Raw genomic sequence first — 19,236 nt, forward strand, 5'->3', positions numbered from 1 at the left:
ACTTCATTAATTGCATCCTTTATCTCTTTTTGGCTCTCTCTGAGTTCTTTTCGAAGCACCTCTATTATTTCTACAGTTATTTTCCTGATTTGATCTTCTAGAAATCTCTGAATTTCTGTTTTATCGGGTTCTGATGTTGTGGGGTTGTGAGCATTCATTGCTCCAGTATTATTCCTCTTTCCCATGATTTCAGAAGTTTGTGCCTTCTCTGGGTTCTTCCCTTGGGTCACTATGACTTCACTTAAGGTGTTCTGGATCTCGAGTCAGTAGTATCTCAGACCCCACTACTCCTTTACTGGGTTGTATCACAGAGTCTCCGACCCAGAGAGTCGATAGAGGCTGCTTTAGACTGTGGGGGGTGCCAGGTTGGGCGTTCTCCTATGGTGTGATATCACTGCCACCGCCCCTCTCCCACTGGGTCAAGTCCCAGTGAGTACAGTACTGGGATTTCTCCGCTGTGGCCCGCAATTTGACTCACTGTTCTTGAGTACGTAGGTGTAGCTGTACTGAATTCGGTGAATTCGGTGCTGCTGTCGCCGGTGGCAATATGGCGCCGCTGCTACGCCCTCGGCTTTGGGCTGGCATTTTTTTTTCTTGGTTTTGATTTCCACTCTGAATCCCTGTAGCGTGTGCTGAGCTCAGCCACTGGGAGCTTTAGATGTCCTCTGCGCCGAGAAATCCCGCCTGGCTGTTCCGCAGCGGCTCCCCTCGGCTTGCTGTGGCCGTCCCGTGAATTTGCTGGTGCCGCCAGCAGTATGGTGCTGCTGCTGCGTCTGCCGCGTCCTCGGGCGTGAGGATCTCCTCTGTGGCTCTGTTCTCAGTCCGCTTTCTCTCTGGAGCCTGGTGATTTTTTTTTTTTTTTCCTCTGTTGATGTTGTTTTCTGGCTTTGAAAGGCGCTGATTTTGTGGTAATGGAGATTTGTTGTTAGCGGGGCTCTTAAGCCCCGCTTTTCTCGGTCGCCATCTTCCCGGAAGTCGGAAACAAGTCTCCATATATAATTTTTATGTAAGATGTAATTACCAAATGTTAAAATAGAAGTCTACAAATTCCCAATGTGCACTCCCACAATATCTTAACTTTGAGCTTTCTCATATTTTTACTTCATACTATACCAAAACTCAAAAGGTAGTCTGGTGTTAGGAACTTTTAGAATATAAATATAGTGGCCAGGAATGGTGGCACACACTTGAAATCTCAGCAACTAGGAAGGCTAAAGCAGGAGGACCAAAAATTTAAGGCTAGCCTGATTAACTTAGCCAGACCTTCTGTTACAAAATAAATTTAAAAGGGTTGTGATTTAGTTCAGTGGTATAGCACCTGTCAAGCATATGTAAATCCTGTTCAACCTCCAGAACCACAAGGAAAAAAAAATGCAGGGTACACGGAAATTTGCTAAGTAGAATAAGGCAATATTAGCTATAAAGATAAAAAGCAACTACTTACACATTCTGTCCCATTGTTCCCATTATAGAGGAACATATTTGAGTTAGTTTCTCAAAATGTTGTAGTGTCCTTAAAAGTTTCATAAAATTAGGATAACGTTGCCTTTATCATTTTTATAGTCTTATATTAAGCAATTTAGTAAGAAAATAACATGTTTTCTTTTTTCAGGATAGGAAAGTATAAACAAAGTAGATTTATAACTTAACTGCCCAGGTAACCCTAATGCTGTTTCAATTAAAGTTATATAGTAATTTATATACATGACTATACGTGAAATGTCTCTAAGGTACATATATAACTTGATAGTGATTGACTGTTGAGATGGCAACTGGTTGGCTAGAGGCTAGGCATGACAGAGAATTATCTTTTAGTATTATTTTTGTGTATTATGTTAAATTTTCATCAGCCCAACACGTTGGCGCATGCTTGTAATCTGAGCATTCAGGAGGCTGAGACAGGAGGATTGTGGTTCACAGACAGCCTCAGCTACTTAGGCCCTTTGCAACTCAGTGAAAGTCTGTTTCAAAATAAAGAATAAAAAATATAGCTGAGGGTGTAGCTCAGCAGTAGAATGCCTCTGGGTTCCATCCCCATTACCGCAAAAAAAAAAAAAAAAAGTTTTTCATCAAATTTTTTTTTTTTTTTTTTTCCTTGTGGTACTGGGGACGGAACCCAGGGGCAGTCTACCTGTGAGCTGTACCCCTAGTCCTATTTTAAATTGCTAAGGGTGACTTCAAGCCTGCTATCCTCATATCTCAGCCTCCTACCCAAGTACTGGGATTATTGTTGCATGCTATTATGCCCGGCAAAAATAACTACTACTACTATTTCCTCCTCCTCCTCCTCCTCCTCCTCCTCCTCCTCCTCCTCCTCCTCCTCCTCCTCCTCCACCACCACCACCACCACCACCACCACCACCACCACCACCACCACCACCACCTCCTCAAAACTGCTCAGAACATTTAAGACAAATCATGTACTTTTTTTTGTGTGTGTGGTACTGGAGTTCCTGGAAGCCCTTATACCTCTGGACTACACTTCCAGACCTATTTTTATATTTTTTTATTTGGAAACAGGGTCTCTTAAGCCAGCGAGGCTGGCTCTAAACCAGCGTGATCCTCCTGTCTCCACCTCCCAAGCGCAGGGATTACAAGTGTGTGCCACCACGCCCGGCTTCATGTATGTTTAAAAAGCAAACTTTTCCCTTTTCTCCATTCTGTTTGTTGAAGACTATTGCAGTTTACTGTTTCTTTTGTTTCTCTTCCAGAAGAGCAAAACTTTATAGCCTAGCAGTATATAATAGACTTGTTCTTGATATATTTCAGCACTATAAATATGCACAAATTTCCTTCTTTATAACTGGCACCAAAAATTTGATTTGGCTGTATCTTTGAGGTATTTCAAGGTAATAACAAAATATAATTTCCTTGTGTTCAGTAGACTTTTTTTTAAAAGTAGGTTTGGGAATATTTTTGAGCTATTTTACAGTGACACAAATTAAACAAAATATAAACATACACACCATTTTTAGGAAAGAGCAAGTTAGACAGCCCGGTGTGTTTTATTTTTTGTTTGTTTGTTTATGCAATACTTGGGATTGAACCCAGGGCCACTCTACATCTCCAGGCCTTTAGAATAATTTTTTTTTAAGACCGGGTCTCACTAGATTGCTGAGACTGGCCTCCAATTTATGATCCTTCTGCCTCATCCTCCTGAGTTTCTGGGATTATAAGGGTTTGACATTGTGCCTGACGTATTTTTTGGGAAATAGTTTTAAATTTTTACATAGTCAAAAAGTCACTCTTTTTGAATGTTTTGAATGTCTAGATTTTAAGTTATAGTCTGAAATCCTCCCAATTAACATGGTTATATATTAACTCATTTTCTTTTAAAACAAATGTTTAAACATTTATATTTATCCTATTCAGACTTGTGTGTTATATAATCAGTTTTTTATGGAGCACTACCAAGTTGAAATAACTTTTTAGTGTGGTAAACCATAAATAATATAACTACCATTTTGACCATTCTTAAATGTACAGATTTTTGGCAGTAAATATATTTATGGTGTTTAACAGCCCTTACTACTATCTGTCTCTAGAACTTTTTTGTCTTTTCAAACTGAAACATTATAAACAGTATCTTGTTCTTTCCTTTCACTTGAGGTCCTTGGCAGTCTCCATTCTGTCTCTTGACTTTTCTAGATACCTCATATAATTGGAATCATATAGTCCTTTTATTTTATTTTATTTTTTTGGTACTGAAGATTGAACCCAGGACATTCTACCTACAAGCTATACTCCCAGCCCAATTTTATTTTTAGTTTTTGAATCAAGGTCTTCCTATATTGATGAAAGTCTCATAGCTTGCTGCGGCTGTCCTTGAACCCGCAATCCTCCAGTCTCAGCCTCCCAAGTACTGGGATTACAAGCATGTGCCACCACACCTGGTTTATAGTCCTTTTATAGGGTCTTATGTTCAGAATTCATATATGTAGCATGTTTCAAAATTTCTTTTAAGGCTGAATAATATTCCATTTGATATACATATCATTTTGTTTTTCGTTTAATTTGTTGGCAGACACTTGTGTTGCTTCCATGTTTTTTCCATAGTGAATAATGTTGAACTTGATTCAGGGAGCCTCCACAACTGAACTGTGACATTGTTTCAGAAAAAAAGGATTGGAGGTATAGCTCAGATGTAGAGTGTCCCAGTGTTCAATCCTCAGCACACACACACACACACACACACACACACACACACACACACACCTGTTAGGTCTTCAAATTTGTTGTTTTTTCAAGATTATTTTGGGTTATATGGTGACACACACACACACACACACACACACACACACACACACACACACACACCTGTTAGGTCTTCAAATTTGTTGTTTTTTCAAGATTATTTTGGGTTATATGGTGACCCTTGAGAAAATATGAATTTTAGGATGAATGTTTGTATTTCTGTGAAAAACATTTTTTGGTTTTGATGGGAATTGCATTAATCTGTGGAGGATTTAGGTAAAGAGCTTTCAAATGTAAAAATTTGGTCCAAGTCTAAATTATTCACAAAAACCCCCAAACCACTTAATTCTGTTTTAACTCTTTACCTAGGAGGAAATGAGATCAAAGTATGTTAGCTGTCCAAAGGAGAAATTTTTACTGAAGGGAATCTAGATTTTAGAGATTTTGGAGTGAATGTGTATTTGTGTTTGCATATGTTTGAATGAATACTTCTTTGTAATATAATCTGGTAGGTGTTGTCTTAAGTTACTATTAAAAATAACCTTTGTTCAGCATTTTGATTTATATGTGGTATCAAATGAAAATTAGGCTTATATACATATTTAGCAAGTGGTTGAGAAAAAAGTACTAAAAGAATGGGTGACTGATAAGTTTAAAGTGATCAGGAAAGACTTTATGGAGGAAGTCTTATGATGTGAAAAAAGCTTTTCCAAGAGGGTATAGAGATATCAAGAAATTATAAAAAGAAGGAAAGAATAATCTCCATAGAAATCACTGATTAACTCAAAATCTTGTTTCTATTTCTGGTAGACTGTCTTGTATTAAATGTTTTTTGGGTGTGGTATATTCAGTTCTTGGGGGATAGACTGTTGGCCCTTTACCTGTCATTGCTTTGTGGGCTGTACTGTTTAGGTATTGTTTTAAACTTGATTCTATAATCTTATTTCAGCTGGATTACAACTAATTTTGATGAATTTATTGGGGACCAATTATTCACATTAGTTCATTGGTGGTTTTTATACATTTGCATAATTCTAATTTTTCTGACTGTGGATAGGTGAGATATGAACTGTTAAGTCATGCTGACTCCATCCATTGTAGGAGTTCTATTTTTTTCCACACTGGAAGGCATTATATTAATAAGAGATTCTGGATTGGAAAAATAAAACAAAACTTGGTGATAGAAAGGGTATTGGAAACACTTTAGATACAAACTATCATATCTAATCTGAGAAGCTTCTATAGACTGACACTGGTTTGTGGGTAAGGAGATAATTTGTACTGGGTTTAGGGACAGAATCCTGTACTAGGGAAACTGAGGAGTTTGAGGAGAGCTTGGCCAACACAGTGAGACTTTCTGTTTAAAAAATTAAAAAGTAATTTGTATCATAACGATAAGCATTTCAAACTTAAAGCATCTGTATGGCTTTTGTGTTATTGTAGAAATAATACAAAAATTTGGAGAGAATATGTAGAAAGTATATATAAGAGTTGACACTTTCTGCTTACTCTGTGCCAGATGTTATGCTAAATATTTTACCTTTTTGTCTTGTGTGGAACTTAGAAAAATCTCAACTTTTTTCTGTATTACTACAGAGGGAATCAAGACTCAGGAATTATTACTAAATAATACTAAGGGAATAGGCAGTTAACTATCTTGGGAGGTTCTGAGCAAACATTTTCATATAGAGGCAGTTGATACTTAACCTGAATTTCACAGGATAAGGGTTGAGTTGTTATATCTGAGGTTGGAAGGAAAACATCTCATTTGAGTAGGAATAGTATTATTAGTGGCTCAGTGGCATGAAATGAATTGGATTCTTCAGAAACTGTCAGCAGTTTTTATGGCTAGGGAGTCATAATGTAGTGTCAAGGGCAGCTGGCAGAGGTTGTTAGGTACCAGATGTGAAAAGGGAATTTTTGCGTGCCTTGCAAAGATGTTTTGTTTATTAAAAACAAAAACAAAAACATGGACAATTAAGAAACTTTGAAGGTTTAATTAGTAAAGCAGTATCACATTTTCAACAGTTTGTTTTTGCTTTATTTTTTATGGCTGTCTATTTGACACACTCCATTCTTAAACTAGTTTTGAGGCATAGAATCTCCCCAAAAGATTATTCTTTCTATATTAGATTTTTTTTTTACAAATTTTTATAGTCCAGTAATATCACAGCAGTTTATCTGCCTATTCTTTAGTAATGGGTTTGAATATGGAATTGATGTGGATTGAGTTGGTATTGATTTGCTAATAAGAGTTATATCAATTGCTAACATGCATAGTTATATTTAAAAAATTAAAATCCTTTTTCTCTGTCTCTGGGCTCAGCAAAAGCTACAAGGCTGACCTTGCCAGCTAAAAGCTGGCTGTTAGCCAGGGCCAGATTATCATAGCAACTAAGATAAGATGCTGAATACTAAAAATATAGACACTTGCACTTAGAAGGAGAAAATTATACACACCCTCACAAAAATTTGGACCAAATTAAAATTTGAAAAAGCAAGCTGCATCGATCCATTATTGATTATTAATAACACAAAATAGTTAAAGCCTTAGTCTTTACACTTTAAAAAGCTATGTGCCTTGTAATCCCCACGCTTGGGAGGTGGAGACAGGAGGATCACACAGGTTCGGAGCCAGCCATGCTGGCTTAAGAGACCCTGTTTCCAAATAAAAAATGTAAAATAGGTCTGGGAGTGTAGCCCAGAGGTAGAGGGTTTCCAGGAACCCCAGTACCACACACACACACACACACACACACACACACACACAAAAGCTATGTGCCTATGTCTTTCTTTTTCTTATTACAAAACAGGATTTCAACATAAAAAGGAACTGCTAGCAGATTGAGTTAAGGATGCTGAGACTTGCCAAAAGACACAGATGGTCAGTACAGGTTTTAAACTTTAAGAGTAAAAATAAACAAAGAACAGTGTGGGCTTCTACCATGCAGCCCCGACCTTAAGTGAATATTTTGACCAATTAGTGATGTCAGATCTGTCTGTTCTTGTAAGAATGAACAAAAAAGGCTTACACATCAGACATAACTGGTGGGCTGGCACCAGCTTTTGGTGGGAAAAGACGGCTCTTGGCCGTCAGGATAGGAGGGACAAAGATAATTAATTTCTATATGAAGACTAAAATTTTGAAGGTAACAGTGTCTTATTTCTGAGAGACACTCCATCATGACTTTCTCTGACATGATGCTTTCCTAGCTCTGCCTCCCCCCTCCCTAAACCCCCCTCCTGTAATAATAAAACCTGGCTTAAGTTTCTGCAGTTCCATTTTAGACTCGTCACTTTCCCAGTTCATGATGTCTGTCTGAACTGAGGAAAAGAACTCAGGATACTACAAAAGCTTCTCAATAGTAATAGAATACTGTAAAATACTGCTGTTACTTTTTTCTTAAAGGCTGCTCAAATTGGGTGTGGTGGCCCAAGCCTGTAATCCCAGTATTTGGGAGGCTGAGACAGGAAGATCACAGGTTTGTGTCTAAAACTTTCTTGAAAGAGATTGTTCTTTTTATATTAGAAAAAATATTTGCAGATTATTAGAGCCCTTTAATGTCACAGCATTTTACTTAATATTTAACAATGGGTTTGAACAAATAGGGAATACTGTAAAATATTATTGTTACTTTTCTTTAAAAGCCTATCCAAGCCAGGCATGGTGGCACATGCCTGTAATCCCAGTACTAAAGAAGCTGAGACAGGAGGAACTCTTGTTCCTGGCCAGCTTCAGCAATTTAGCAAGGCCTTGGGATCCTGCCCCACCCCCGCAAAAATAAAATTAAAATAGGGTGGATAACATATCTTAGAAGTAGACACACACGCAATATCAAAGCTTTCAACAGTTTACTGAGATCCTCTTCCAAAATAAAATAGGTCTGATTTTGTAGCTTGAGGTAGAATGTCCCTCGTTCAATCCCTAGTACCCCGCTTCCCCACACAAAAGGTTACTCAGAGTAAATAGTTTTCTCATATAGCCCCAAAGTATCAACCTATTTTCTAAATAGCATACAGCATGCTGCTTGTTAAAGGTCTGCTTTTACAATTTTTAATTATCATTTTTGTTATTGTAAGAATAGAACCTGAATCCACAGTGGGCAGGATATTTATTCATATTTATTTTTGAATAGCCGTGTATCCAAATAGTTTGAGATGACAGACAATAAAAAAAACTTACCTACTTTCTCTTTTCTAGAGACAACCACAATTACTGATCTCTTGTGTATATATTTTCCCACAGATATTTTGTGCTTATGTAATAAAATATATTTTGTTATTATCTTTCTCCTTTATACAAATATAGCCTACTTGACAAATTGTTCTTTACCTTGCTTTTGTTCAATTAATACATTTTGAAGATTCTTTTACATTAGTATATAAAACTTCCAATCTCTTTATAGCTGTATAATACTCCATGGAATAAATGTAGCTTATTTAACTAGTTTACCCTATGGTCACTTTCAGACTCTTGCTCTTAAAAGCAAGATTGTAGCAAATAATCTGTATTATTTTATATGTGTACAAATATCCCCATAGGATCAGTGTCTTTTTCTTTTTCCTTTCCTTTCCCTTCCTCCTTCTCTCCCTCCTGTCTGTCCTGAGGGTTGAATTTTAGGGGCATTATATACCTCTGAGCTATATACCCTTTTTATTTTTATTCTGAAATAGGATCTGAGTAAGTTATTGAGGCTGGCCTTGAACAAACCTGTGGTCCTTCTGTCTCAGCTTCCTATGTACTAGGGTTATAGGCATGTGCCACCATACTTGACATAGGAACAGTTTCTTGAAGTGAAATTTCTTTAAAAGCTTTGGGCGTCTGAGCTGGGGTGGCGCACTTGCCTAGCATGTTTGAGGCTCTGAACTTAATCCCCATCAATATCCTCCTCCCAAAAAAAGAAAGATAAGGGCATTTATGATTTTGATACAGTTTTGATGTTAAGTGGACAAAAACTGTGGCGTTAGGTATATTATTTACAATGAAATTTCATTTTATAACAAAGGAATCAAAGAATTAAACTTTTAATTACTGAGATATTAGTTAAGTGTCATAAAATTCTTTTGTTTTGCAGATATACAAAACTAGGATATGCTGGAAATACAGAACCACAGTTTATCATCCCATCCTGTAAGTATTTCTTTTAATTAATTCATAAATGAGCTGATTTAAAGATCTCCTTTCTAATAAAGTAAAACAAAAGCAATCCGTTTTGACATTTTACAATATTGAGTTCTTTAAAAACAGTATTTTAGCAAGTGGTAAATGTGGTGGTTTTGTTTTTTGTTTTTTTGCAATACTGGGGATGGTCATTCTACCTTCAGGCTTACCCTCAGCCCTATTTTTTATTCTTTATTTTGAAACAGGGTCTCACTGAGTTGCAGAGGGCCTCACTAAGTAGCTGAGGCTGGCCTTGAACTGTGATCCTCCTGTCTCAGTCTCTCAAGTACTTGGATTACAAGCGTGTACCACCATGTCCGGCTGTAAATGTGGGGAGATATATATGTATGTGTATGTGTGTGTGTGTGTGTGTGTGTGTGTGTGTGTGTGTGTGTGTGTGTGTATGTATATATATATATATATATATTCATTTTAGCTCTCTTTAGTTCTCCCCTTACCGAATATATTAAACATCTCTTTTAAAGAGAAAAAAAAGTGCTGATAAATTGTATAATGTTCTGCTTTTGAGGATATTGCTTTAACTAGTGTGTAGCTATTTATTAAGTAGTACATTTCTCATAATTCATCCACAAAAACTGTCCTTTGGCTTGTAGGTATGATTTTTGTTTGCAAGACCGGTGCCTGTTGACACCACGCTGAGTGCCTGAATTTCAAAATAAAGATGGCATCTCACCTTTACAGATCTCAACCTCAGTCATTTATTATATACGATAACCATGCTGTTCTTACATATTATGTCCTTAGAGTGTTTTTGTTCTTCTCTAGTTTTGTTAACCTCATTTTTGCTGACCATCAGTGGTCTTTTCAGTAGTTAAAAAAATATTTTCACATTTGTTAGGAGTTCTTATAAGGAAAGCTTGTGTCTTGTCTTCACTGAACATACTTTTGTACTTTTGACTTTCAAATAATTCAACTATTTTGAACATTACAGAGCAACATTTTGGATCTACTTGTTCTACTGGTACATTAAGATACATGAGATAACAAACCTTTTGAGGCACTGATTGATAAAATATTGACTCCTAGAGAGTTTAATTTTGAAAGCATCATTGATTTTTCACAGTAATATTTATATGTTTGAATATTTGGGGGGTATTGTTCATTTGTAAAAATAAGAAAATGGAAAAATGAATATGCAAAGAGTAGTGGAAGCAACTTAATTGAGAATAAGGTAGGATTGACTAAGCTTGCTTCAATTAGACACTGAACTGTTTTATCAATTGTATAATAAGGATATTATTAAATGCATGAGATGTTAGAAATATATTGTCCAAATTATACCCACAGTGGAAATATGTTTAAGGTTTTTATATATTTCCTGAAAACAAACCTATTTGACCTTTGCAGTTACTCCTTTTTCTGGTGTACTTTTCTAAGTATTGATGTTGTAAGAATTTAGGCTACTATGTATCAAATACTTCCTAATATATAGAGTAGATTTTAGGTAACAACGATGAACTCATTCTTGTGAATCTAGTAATAATTTAGTGTTATTACTGCCTTTTCTCTTACGTATTTTTCATATTTCCTATATTGAAGGATATATACAATACTTAATCTTTTTGTTACGTTTTTCTCATGCTTATATATCAGTACATTGATTTTTTGTTGTTGTTGTTTAAGAATTTGGTGACAGAGCTGGGTGTGGTGGTACAGGCTTGTAATCCCAGCATTTGGGAGGCTGAGACCTGAGGATCACGGTTCGTGGACAGCTTCAGCTTCTTAGTGAAGTGAGGTCCTTTGCAACTCTTTGAGGCCCAGTTTCAAAATAAAGAATAAACTAGGGCTGGGGGTATATCTCAAAGGTAGAGTGCCCTGGGTAGAGTGCCCATGGTAATATACTGGGGATTGAACTCGCACGTTACACCTCCCTAGTACCGCAAAAAAGAAGGAAAAAAAAAAGAATTTGGTGACAAATGCTAGCTCTGTTTGTGACTAATTTAGACACACTGCTGTGGGCTATTACTTGATTTTGGTTATACTTGACTTTAATGTTAGATCATTCTACATGCTTGTGTTAGTTTCTTAAGATTGCTGTAACAAAAATTTCCAAAACGTAACTTAACACAATAAAAACTTAACAGTTCTGCAGTGTAGGAATAAGAAAAAGAAATTAAATGTGTCTGCAGAGCCATGTTTTTTCTTGTATAAAAGTCACCTATTAAAATAAAGTAGGGCTAAAATGTAGCTTAGCAATAGAGTGCCCCTGGGTACAATCTCTAGTACCACAAAAATAGAATAAAACATTAAATGATACTGTGTTCCCATATTTAATATTTATTTTTCTACCTGAAGTTCTTATACCTTCACACTTTTGTCTAAGAAGATGATATAAACCATGTGAGTCTAGACAGATAAAGGAAAAAGTAGAAAAATAGAAAGCGGTATGAAATCCATTTGGATAATAAAGAAGAATTTCTTTTTAAATACAAGTATGAGATATTTATAGGGTGTTCTGGTAGAAATATTCAGTACACAATTGATTGTATAGTCTAGCACTAATTTTATGGGTCACAAGCAAATAGATGACAGTTCATATGTAACGAGTAGAAGAGTCACCATAGACAGTATGTAGATTAAAAAGTGAAAAAGGATAAGAGCAATAACATTTAAAGCACAGGTTGGATAAATAAAATTTAAAGCGTTGAATATTCATAGAAAAAAAGTGACTTGTCAAAAGGAAGATACTAGCTGGCATTTTTTTTCATAATGTTTCTTCAGATTCATTAATTTGGAGGTAATTTTGAGACTTTGCAAGGGTCCTTTCTATTTTTAAGTACATTATCATTTCCCAGTATCTAACCGTTGGATCACTCTACTCCTGTTTTCAAATAAAATCTGTAAGCCAAGAGTTTATTTCTTGGACACTCTGGGGAAAAAAAGTCAGCTACTTTTGAGGCCCTTGCAACTTAGACCCTGTTTCAAATAAAAAGATAAAAATTGGGGCTGATGGTATAGTTTGGAGGAAGAATACCCCTGAGTTCAATCCCCAGTACTGGGGGAAAAAAAAATCATTTGCAAGAAGGGGCTTTTGATGTCAGAATTTTCTACTCACTCAATGCAATGGGCTCAGTGTTCATAATCAGAATATAGAGCTTGCTGCTAACTCTTACTGATGAGTTGATAATTTGCATGTTTGATCTGGAAAGCCTATAGACATGGTTTAAAGTTGTTTTATATATCTGTGGCTTCCAGGAAATTTATAGTTAGCTATCTGGATGTATATCTATTACATAAGTATATTGCCAGAGAGAATTTCTTAACATTTAGAAGGAGACTGGGATTTATATCTTTCCTTCATTTGCTTTTTGCTCACTTTCTTAAGGATGTATAAATGAAAACAACAAAAGATTGTTAAATTGTCTTATGTTCAGATAATTATTTTAAATTAAGAGTTGCATAATTTGAAGGATTTAGAAATTTATAATATAACTAAAAGTATATAACAGGTTTAACCTCTGAAACTATATGCTGATTTTCTGAGATTATTTTAAAATAATTGTTATGAGTTTTACCTAAATTACTTGAGATGTCCTTATGCATATGTGATTAAAGTTTAGCAGATTTCTTGTTATACCTAAATGACTAGACCATGGTAATATACTGGGGATTGAACTCAGAGGCATGTTACACCTCCATTTCTATTTTTCTTTTCTATTTTGAAACAGGGTCTCCCCAAGTTGACAAGGCTGGACTCAAAGATGGCTTCTTTGTGTCTCAGCCTTCCCCAAACTGGGATTACACGTGTGTGCCACCATGTCCACCCAGCTGAAGAAAGGTTGTCGTAAACGTGCTCTCAGCTGGGTGTGGTGGTGCACATTTGTAATCCTAGCATCTGGCAGGCCGAAACAGGAAAATCGGGTTCACGGTCACTTAGTGAGTCCCTTTGCAACTCAGTGAGACCCTGTTTCAAAATAAAGAATAAAAAATAGGGCTTGGGATGTAGCTTGGAGGTAGAATGCCCTCCCCACCCCCAGTTCCATCCCCATTACTGCCCCCCCCCAAAAAAAAATATATATATAAATATATATATATATATATTTTCTGTTATTTAGCTGAACTTGGTGATACTGGCTTACACTCTAAGTACTTGGGAGGGTGAGACAAGAAGATTGCGAGTTCACTGCTAGCCTCAGCAACTCAGTGAGACTCTGTTTCAAAATTTAAAAAATAAAGTAAAATAGATCTGAGGGTGTAGCTTAGAAATGGAATGCCCTAGGTTCAATCCCCAGTAAAAATAAAGAAAAATTTTCTGTTTCTTGTGTTTTCACTTTTAATTTCTTTTCTTTTCTTTTCTTTTCTTTTTTGGGGGGGTTGGTACTGGGGTTCCTGGAAGCCCTTCTACCTCCAGGCTACACTCCCAGACCTATTTTTATATTTTTATTTGGAAACAGGGTCTCTTAAGCCAGTGTGGTTAGCTTCAAACCAGCACGATCCTCCTGTCTCCGCCTCCCAAGCTCCGGGATTACAAGCGTGTGTGCCACCATGCCCAGCATTCACTTTTAAATTTTATATTTAAAATCACAAGTAGATTTAGTGAGATTATAATTTTACTAAGAAATAAAATAGGTGTTACATAGTTTACAAAATATATAACCAACCATTCCCACAATAGATTTTTTGTTTGTTTGGCTTTTACATTCTAGACCTGTCTCTAGAAGTTGAGATTTCTTGTGTAAGATGAATTTTGTGACAGGTTTCTCATGACCTTTGATTGATTGATATATATGGTACAGGAGATTGAGTATTTAATTCAGGATTACTGTATCTTTTATTTTTGTTTCTGAATGGGGTCTTTCTGAGTTACAAAGGTGTGAAGACCTCAAACCTGTGATCTTCCTGCCTCAGATTCTTAAGTATTAGTTTAGCAATTTAAATATGCTAGGTCATGCTTTTTTTATAGTGCTTTATAGTGGAAGAAGGTAAAAGTTATAGGCGCTAAGTTTTCTTATTTGAAGGAAATGAATTTTTGACTTGTTTAAATAACTTATTTTAAAGGTATTGCTATTAAGGAATCAGCAAAAGTAGGAGATCAAGCTCAAAGGAGGGTGTTGAAAGGTGTTGATGATCTAGACTTCTTCATTGGTGATGAAGCAATAGAAAAACCTACTTATGCAACAAAGGTATGTTTCTATGATTTGTATACATAAATAGATAACATTTTTCTTTAAAAAATTAGTTTGCTCAATGATTCAGTTGTATTATAGACCCAATACTCTCATTCTCTTAACCATAGAAATGTTGTCCTCTCTCTTGCCCCCTACTTGTTGCTTTAACTCTGCCACTTCTGGCAAAAGGGAAATTTGTACTCTAATTAATAGGCAGTATTTACTTTTTCATACCATGTGCCTTCAGTGGGGTTGTCTTTCTCTCATCTCTGCGTTGCCACATCCAGAGATACTTCCTGTTCTTCTTTGTTAAAACTGTATCATTTCTCTCCATTTTGCAACTTAGGTCATTGGAAGTACGGCTCTCTCTTCTCATTCTCTTTTGTCCCTCCTTTTCCTAATCTTTTCCCTCTCTTTTGCTTTTCATTGAAGTATAACTTTTTTTGTGTGTGTGTGTGGGTCTGGGGATGGAGCCCAGGGGCATTTGACCTCCGAGCTACAACCCTTGCCCTATTTTTTTTTTTTTTAATTCTTTATTTTGAATCCGGGTCTCACTGAGTTGCAGAAGGCCTCACTAAGTAGCTGAGGCTGTCCGCGAACCACAATCCTCAGGTCTCAGCCTCCCAAATGCTGGGATTACAAGCATGCACCACCATGCCTGGCTGAAGTGTAAGTTTTAATTGTACAGTTTGAAGGGTTTTTCGTGACTATTATATCTTAACAGTTCAAGATACAGAGAAAATACAGTAACCTAGAAGCTTTTATATAGTCACCATCCCTTACCTTCCAAAAGGTAAATGTTACTCTATTATCTAATTTTTCTGTTGCTCTTACCCAGTTTGTACATTTCCTCCATTGTTCTTCTTTTCTTCCCTTTTCTCTGCATTTGTTAATGAAAAATTACTGTGTGTATAAAACTTTGTAACTTTGTTATGTGCTGAAATTTCAGTGGTAAGAAAAATAATTTCTTCACTTGAAGGCTATATATATATTGTGTCAGAAAGGGAGATATTGAAATTATATCAAGTGTTAAAGGAGTTAAAAAAGGAAAGCAAAGGATGTTCAAGGCATATTTGACAGGAGTAGCTAGACTAGTTGGGAATTAATCAGAGTCCTTGAGTAAATCATTAAGTTGAGTCTTGAAGAATAAAATAGGGTTAACTAGATGAGTTACAAAGTCAAAGTTGTGTTAGGCAGTTGTAAGATTGCTTAGAATACAACAGGAATAGCCAGGCGTGGTGGTGCATGCTTGTAATCCCCGCACTTGGGAGGCTGAGAAAGGAGGATCACGCAGGTTCAAAGCCAGCCTCAGCTACTTAGTGAGGCTTTCAGCAACTTAGTGAGACCCTGTTTCCAAATAAAATATAAAATATGACTGGGAGGATAGTCCGGAGGTAGAAAGCCTCTGGATTCCACCCCCAGTACCACCAAAAAAAAAAAAAAAAAAAAAAAAAGAATACAACAGGAATAGCACAGCTAACATGCCTGAAGCATAGAGTTGCAAAAAAAAAAAAAAAAAAGTGGTGCAAAGAAGTGAGGAGGATGGATAGATATGCCAGGAAAGAGTGTTGAAAGTATGATTAGGTCATGTTAAAGAATTTGAATTCTAGAGCCGGGCGTGGTGGCGCACGCTTGTAATCCCAGCATTCCGGAGGTTGAGACTGGAAGACCGGAGGATTGTTGTTCGTAGGCAGCCTCAGCTACTTAGTGAGGTCCTCTGCAACTCAGTGAGACCCAGTTTCAAAATAAAAATAGGGCAGGGGGTGTAGCTTAGAGGTTGAATGCCCCTGGGTTTCATCCTCAGACCCGCCAAAAAAAAAAAAAAAAAAAAAAAAAAAAAAAGAATCTGAACTCTATCCTTTGTGCAACGTTAATGAGCTATAAGTCTATCTAGACTTGAATTTTGGCTGTGCTGCTAGTTTCTAGTTTTGATATCATTCAGTGACTTAACTTTTTTTAATGGCGGAAGTCTTGTGGATCAAACCCAGAGCCTTATGCATGCATTCTAGCCCTTAACTACACCCCAGCCCTTCTTAATTTTTTTTAAATTTTTTATTTTGAGACAGCATCTTGCTAAGTTACCCAGGCTACCCTTGAACTTGAGATTGCCTGTCTCAGTTCCATGAGTATCTGGGACCACTGGTACATGCCACCATGCCTGGCTCATGGCTTAGCCTGAGTTTCAGTTTATTCATTTTGGAGAGGTGGGTGCAATTCTGAAAAAATGAGATAATTGACTCACTTATATAATAGTGAGTTGGGAGCAGAAAGAAATGGAAACTGTGTATATGTACACATGTTCACTAAACTTTTATTGTAAAGAATGTCACATCTAAAAATAGATTGTCTTGTGTGAGTAAAAAAGTGAAGAAATTGTGATAAACTGAATTTTTCTTTTTTTTTGGTGGTACTGGGGATGTAACTCTTCTACCTCTGGGCTATACTCCCAGTTACCTATTTTTATATTTTTTATTTGGAAACATGATCTTTTAAGCTAGCAAGGCTGACTTTGAACCTGCGCGATCTTCCTGTCTCTATCTTCCAAGCGCAGGGATTACAAACATGTGCCACCATGCCTGGCATGATAAACTGAATTTTATAGGTTTAATTTTAAATAGATTTGGCTGTCCCATTTCAAATTTTTCAAAAACCTGAAAAGTCGAATACAGTGACTTTTCATCTAGATTTAATAGTTTTTTTTGGTGGTACTGGGGATCTTGGAAGCCCTTCTACCTCTGGGCTACACTCCCAGGCCTATTTTAATACTTTTTTATTTAGAAACAGGGTCTCTTAAGCCAGCGTGATCCTCCTGTCTCCATCTCCCAAGCGTGGGGATTAAAAGTGTGGGCCACCATGTCTTAGATTTAATAGGGTTTTTTTTTTTGTGTGTGTGTGTGTGGTACTGGGCTTCCTGGAAACCCTTCTACTTCCAGGCTACACTCCCATTCCTATTTTTATACTTTTTTTTTTTTTTTTTTTTGAAACAGGGTCTCTTAAGCCAGCACAGCTGGCTTTGAACCTGTGTAGATCCTCCTGTCTCCGCCTCCCAAGCGCAGGGATTACAAGCGTGCACCACCATGCCTGGTGATTTAATAGTTTTTAACATTTTTACATACTTCTTTTTTTGGCAGTAATGGGGATGAAACCCAGGGGCATTCTATCACCGAGCTATATTCTTTATTTTGAAACAGAGTCTCACTGAGTTGCAAAGGTCCTTACTTAGTAGTAGCTGAGGATGTCCTTGAACCACGATCCTCCCAAGTGCTGAGATTACAAGCATGTGCCACCATGCCTGGCTTTTTAAAAACTGGACTGGATATACATTGTGGAACTCATTTACCTCTCAATACTTAAGTATGCATCTTCTAAGGTTTATCCTACGGTATCATTATCATTCCTTAAGAAAATATGTCCTAATTGTCTAATATCCACTAATTTAATATTCCCTGGCTTTTTTTTGTAGTTTTATTTACTTTTTGATGTAATTTGTGTGTGTTTGTTTTGTGTTATAGTGGCCTATCCGCCATGGTATAGTTGAAGATTGGGACTTAATGGAAAGGTTTATGGAGCAAGTGATCTTTAAATATTTAAGGGCAGAACCTGAAGACCATTATTTTCTTTTGGTAAGTATAAATTATAATTTTCCTGAGGATATTTTTTATACTTTTATTGGTACATTGTAATTATTGCATCTTAATGAGGTTCAAAGACCTACAGATATGTGCATATAGGTCTTGGTGTGATTCCCTTCAGATTCCATCGACTATCCAGTCTTTTTTGTACCTAACAGTGATTTGGTAGTGATACCATCATACATGGGTGCAGCATAATTGGAACTGTTTCTTTTATCAGTTCTTCCCTTTCTTGCCTCTTTCCTTAATTCTGATGGCAATTTCTCATTTATTTATAGTCCATTTTATTTCCTATTTTCTCTCTAGCTTCCACATGTGAAAAAACAATCCACTTTCTGAAACTGGCTGATCTTAGCATAATATTCTCAAGTTCCATCTGATTTTCTGCAAATGACATAGTTTTGTTGTTCTTTATAGCTGAGTGAAATTCCATTATGCATGTATACCACATTTTCTTTATCCATTCATCTGTTAATGGATACCTAGGTTGGTTTCCATAGTTGTTTATTGTGAATTGTGCTACTCTAAAAATGGATATGCATATATTACTCTGATAATCTGATTTTAATTTTTTTAAGGATAACTGAGGAAGGGTAGGGCTGAGTAATATGGTGGTTATATTCCCAGTCTTTTGAGTAATCTTCATACTGATCTCCATAGTGTTGATGCTAATTTGCTGTTATGCTGGGGATATTTTTGAAAAAAATTTAATGTGATTTACATCACAACTGTAAGAGCTACTTTATTATTTATCAGATTTTTATGTCTAAAAGGCTCTGTTATAAAATTATATCATCTTCAGTACTAGTTTACAGGTTCTAGCAGAGTTGTGGTGTGTCCAAACACCAGAACATAAACACTTAAGAGGTGCTTTTGGTGATTAATATGTAATCCTTATGATAGGAACAGTAATGTTTAGAAAAAAATTGGAGACCTCTAGCACTACCCCCCTTTTTAAAATAATAAACTTATGGTACTTTCCTCTTTTAAAAACAGACTATCATTTCCTTGATTGTTCTTAGCAAAAATATAATTTTTAAACTTTTTTCTTTCTTTTTCTTTTTGCAGTACTGGGGATTGAACCCAGGATCTTGCACATGCTAGGCAAGTGCTATACCAC

At 36.3% G+C, this 19,236-nt stretch overlaps 1 protein-coding gene across 8 annotated transcripts in view; it reads left to right on the forward strand.

Moving 5' to 3' along the window:
- The window catches only part of ACTR3 (actin related protein 3), a gene marked incomplete at both ends in the record, with an annotated part of 55,917 nt that overhangs the window by 13,253 nt on the left and 23,428 nt on the right, over nt 1–19,236 (forward strand). For 7 of the 8 annotated variants that reach the window (XM_080688892.1, XM_080688894.1, XM_080688896.1 and 4 more), the window contains 3 exons: nt 9,270–9,325; nt 14,375–14,499; nt 17,997–18,107. In XM_080688892.1, the coding sequence (XP_080545018.1) occupies nt 9,270–9,325; nt 14,375–14,499; nt 17,997–18,107 (292 nt within the window). Of the gene's footprint in view, nt 1–9,269; nt 9,326–14,374; nt 14,500–17,996; nt 18,108–19,236 lie in introns of those variants that run through there. The other variant, XM_080688899.1, reaches the window with a different exon arrangement.

Source organism: Muscardinus avellanarius (genome assembly GCF_963383645.1).
Source record: "Muscardinus avellanarius genome assembly, chromosome: 2".
Classification (NCBI taxonomy): Eukaryota; Metazoa; Chordata; class Mammalia; order Rodentia; family Gliridae; genus Muscardinus; species Muscardinus avellanarius.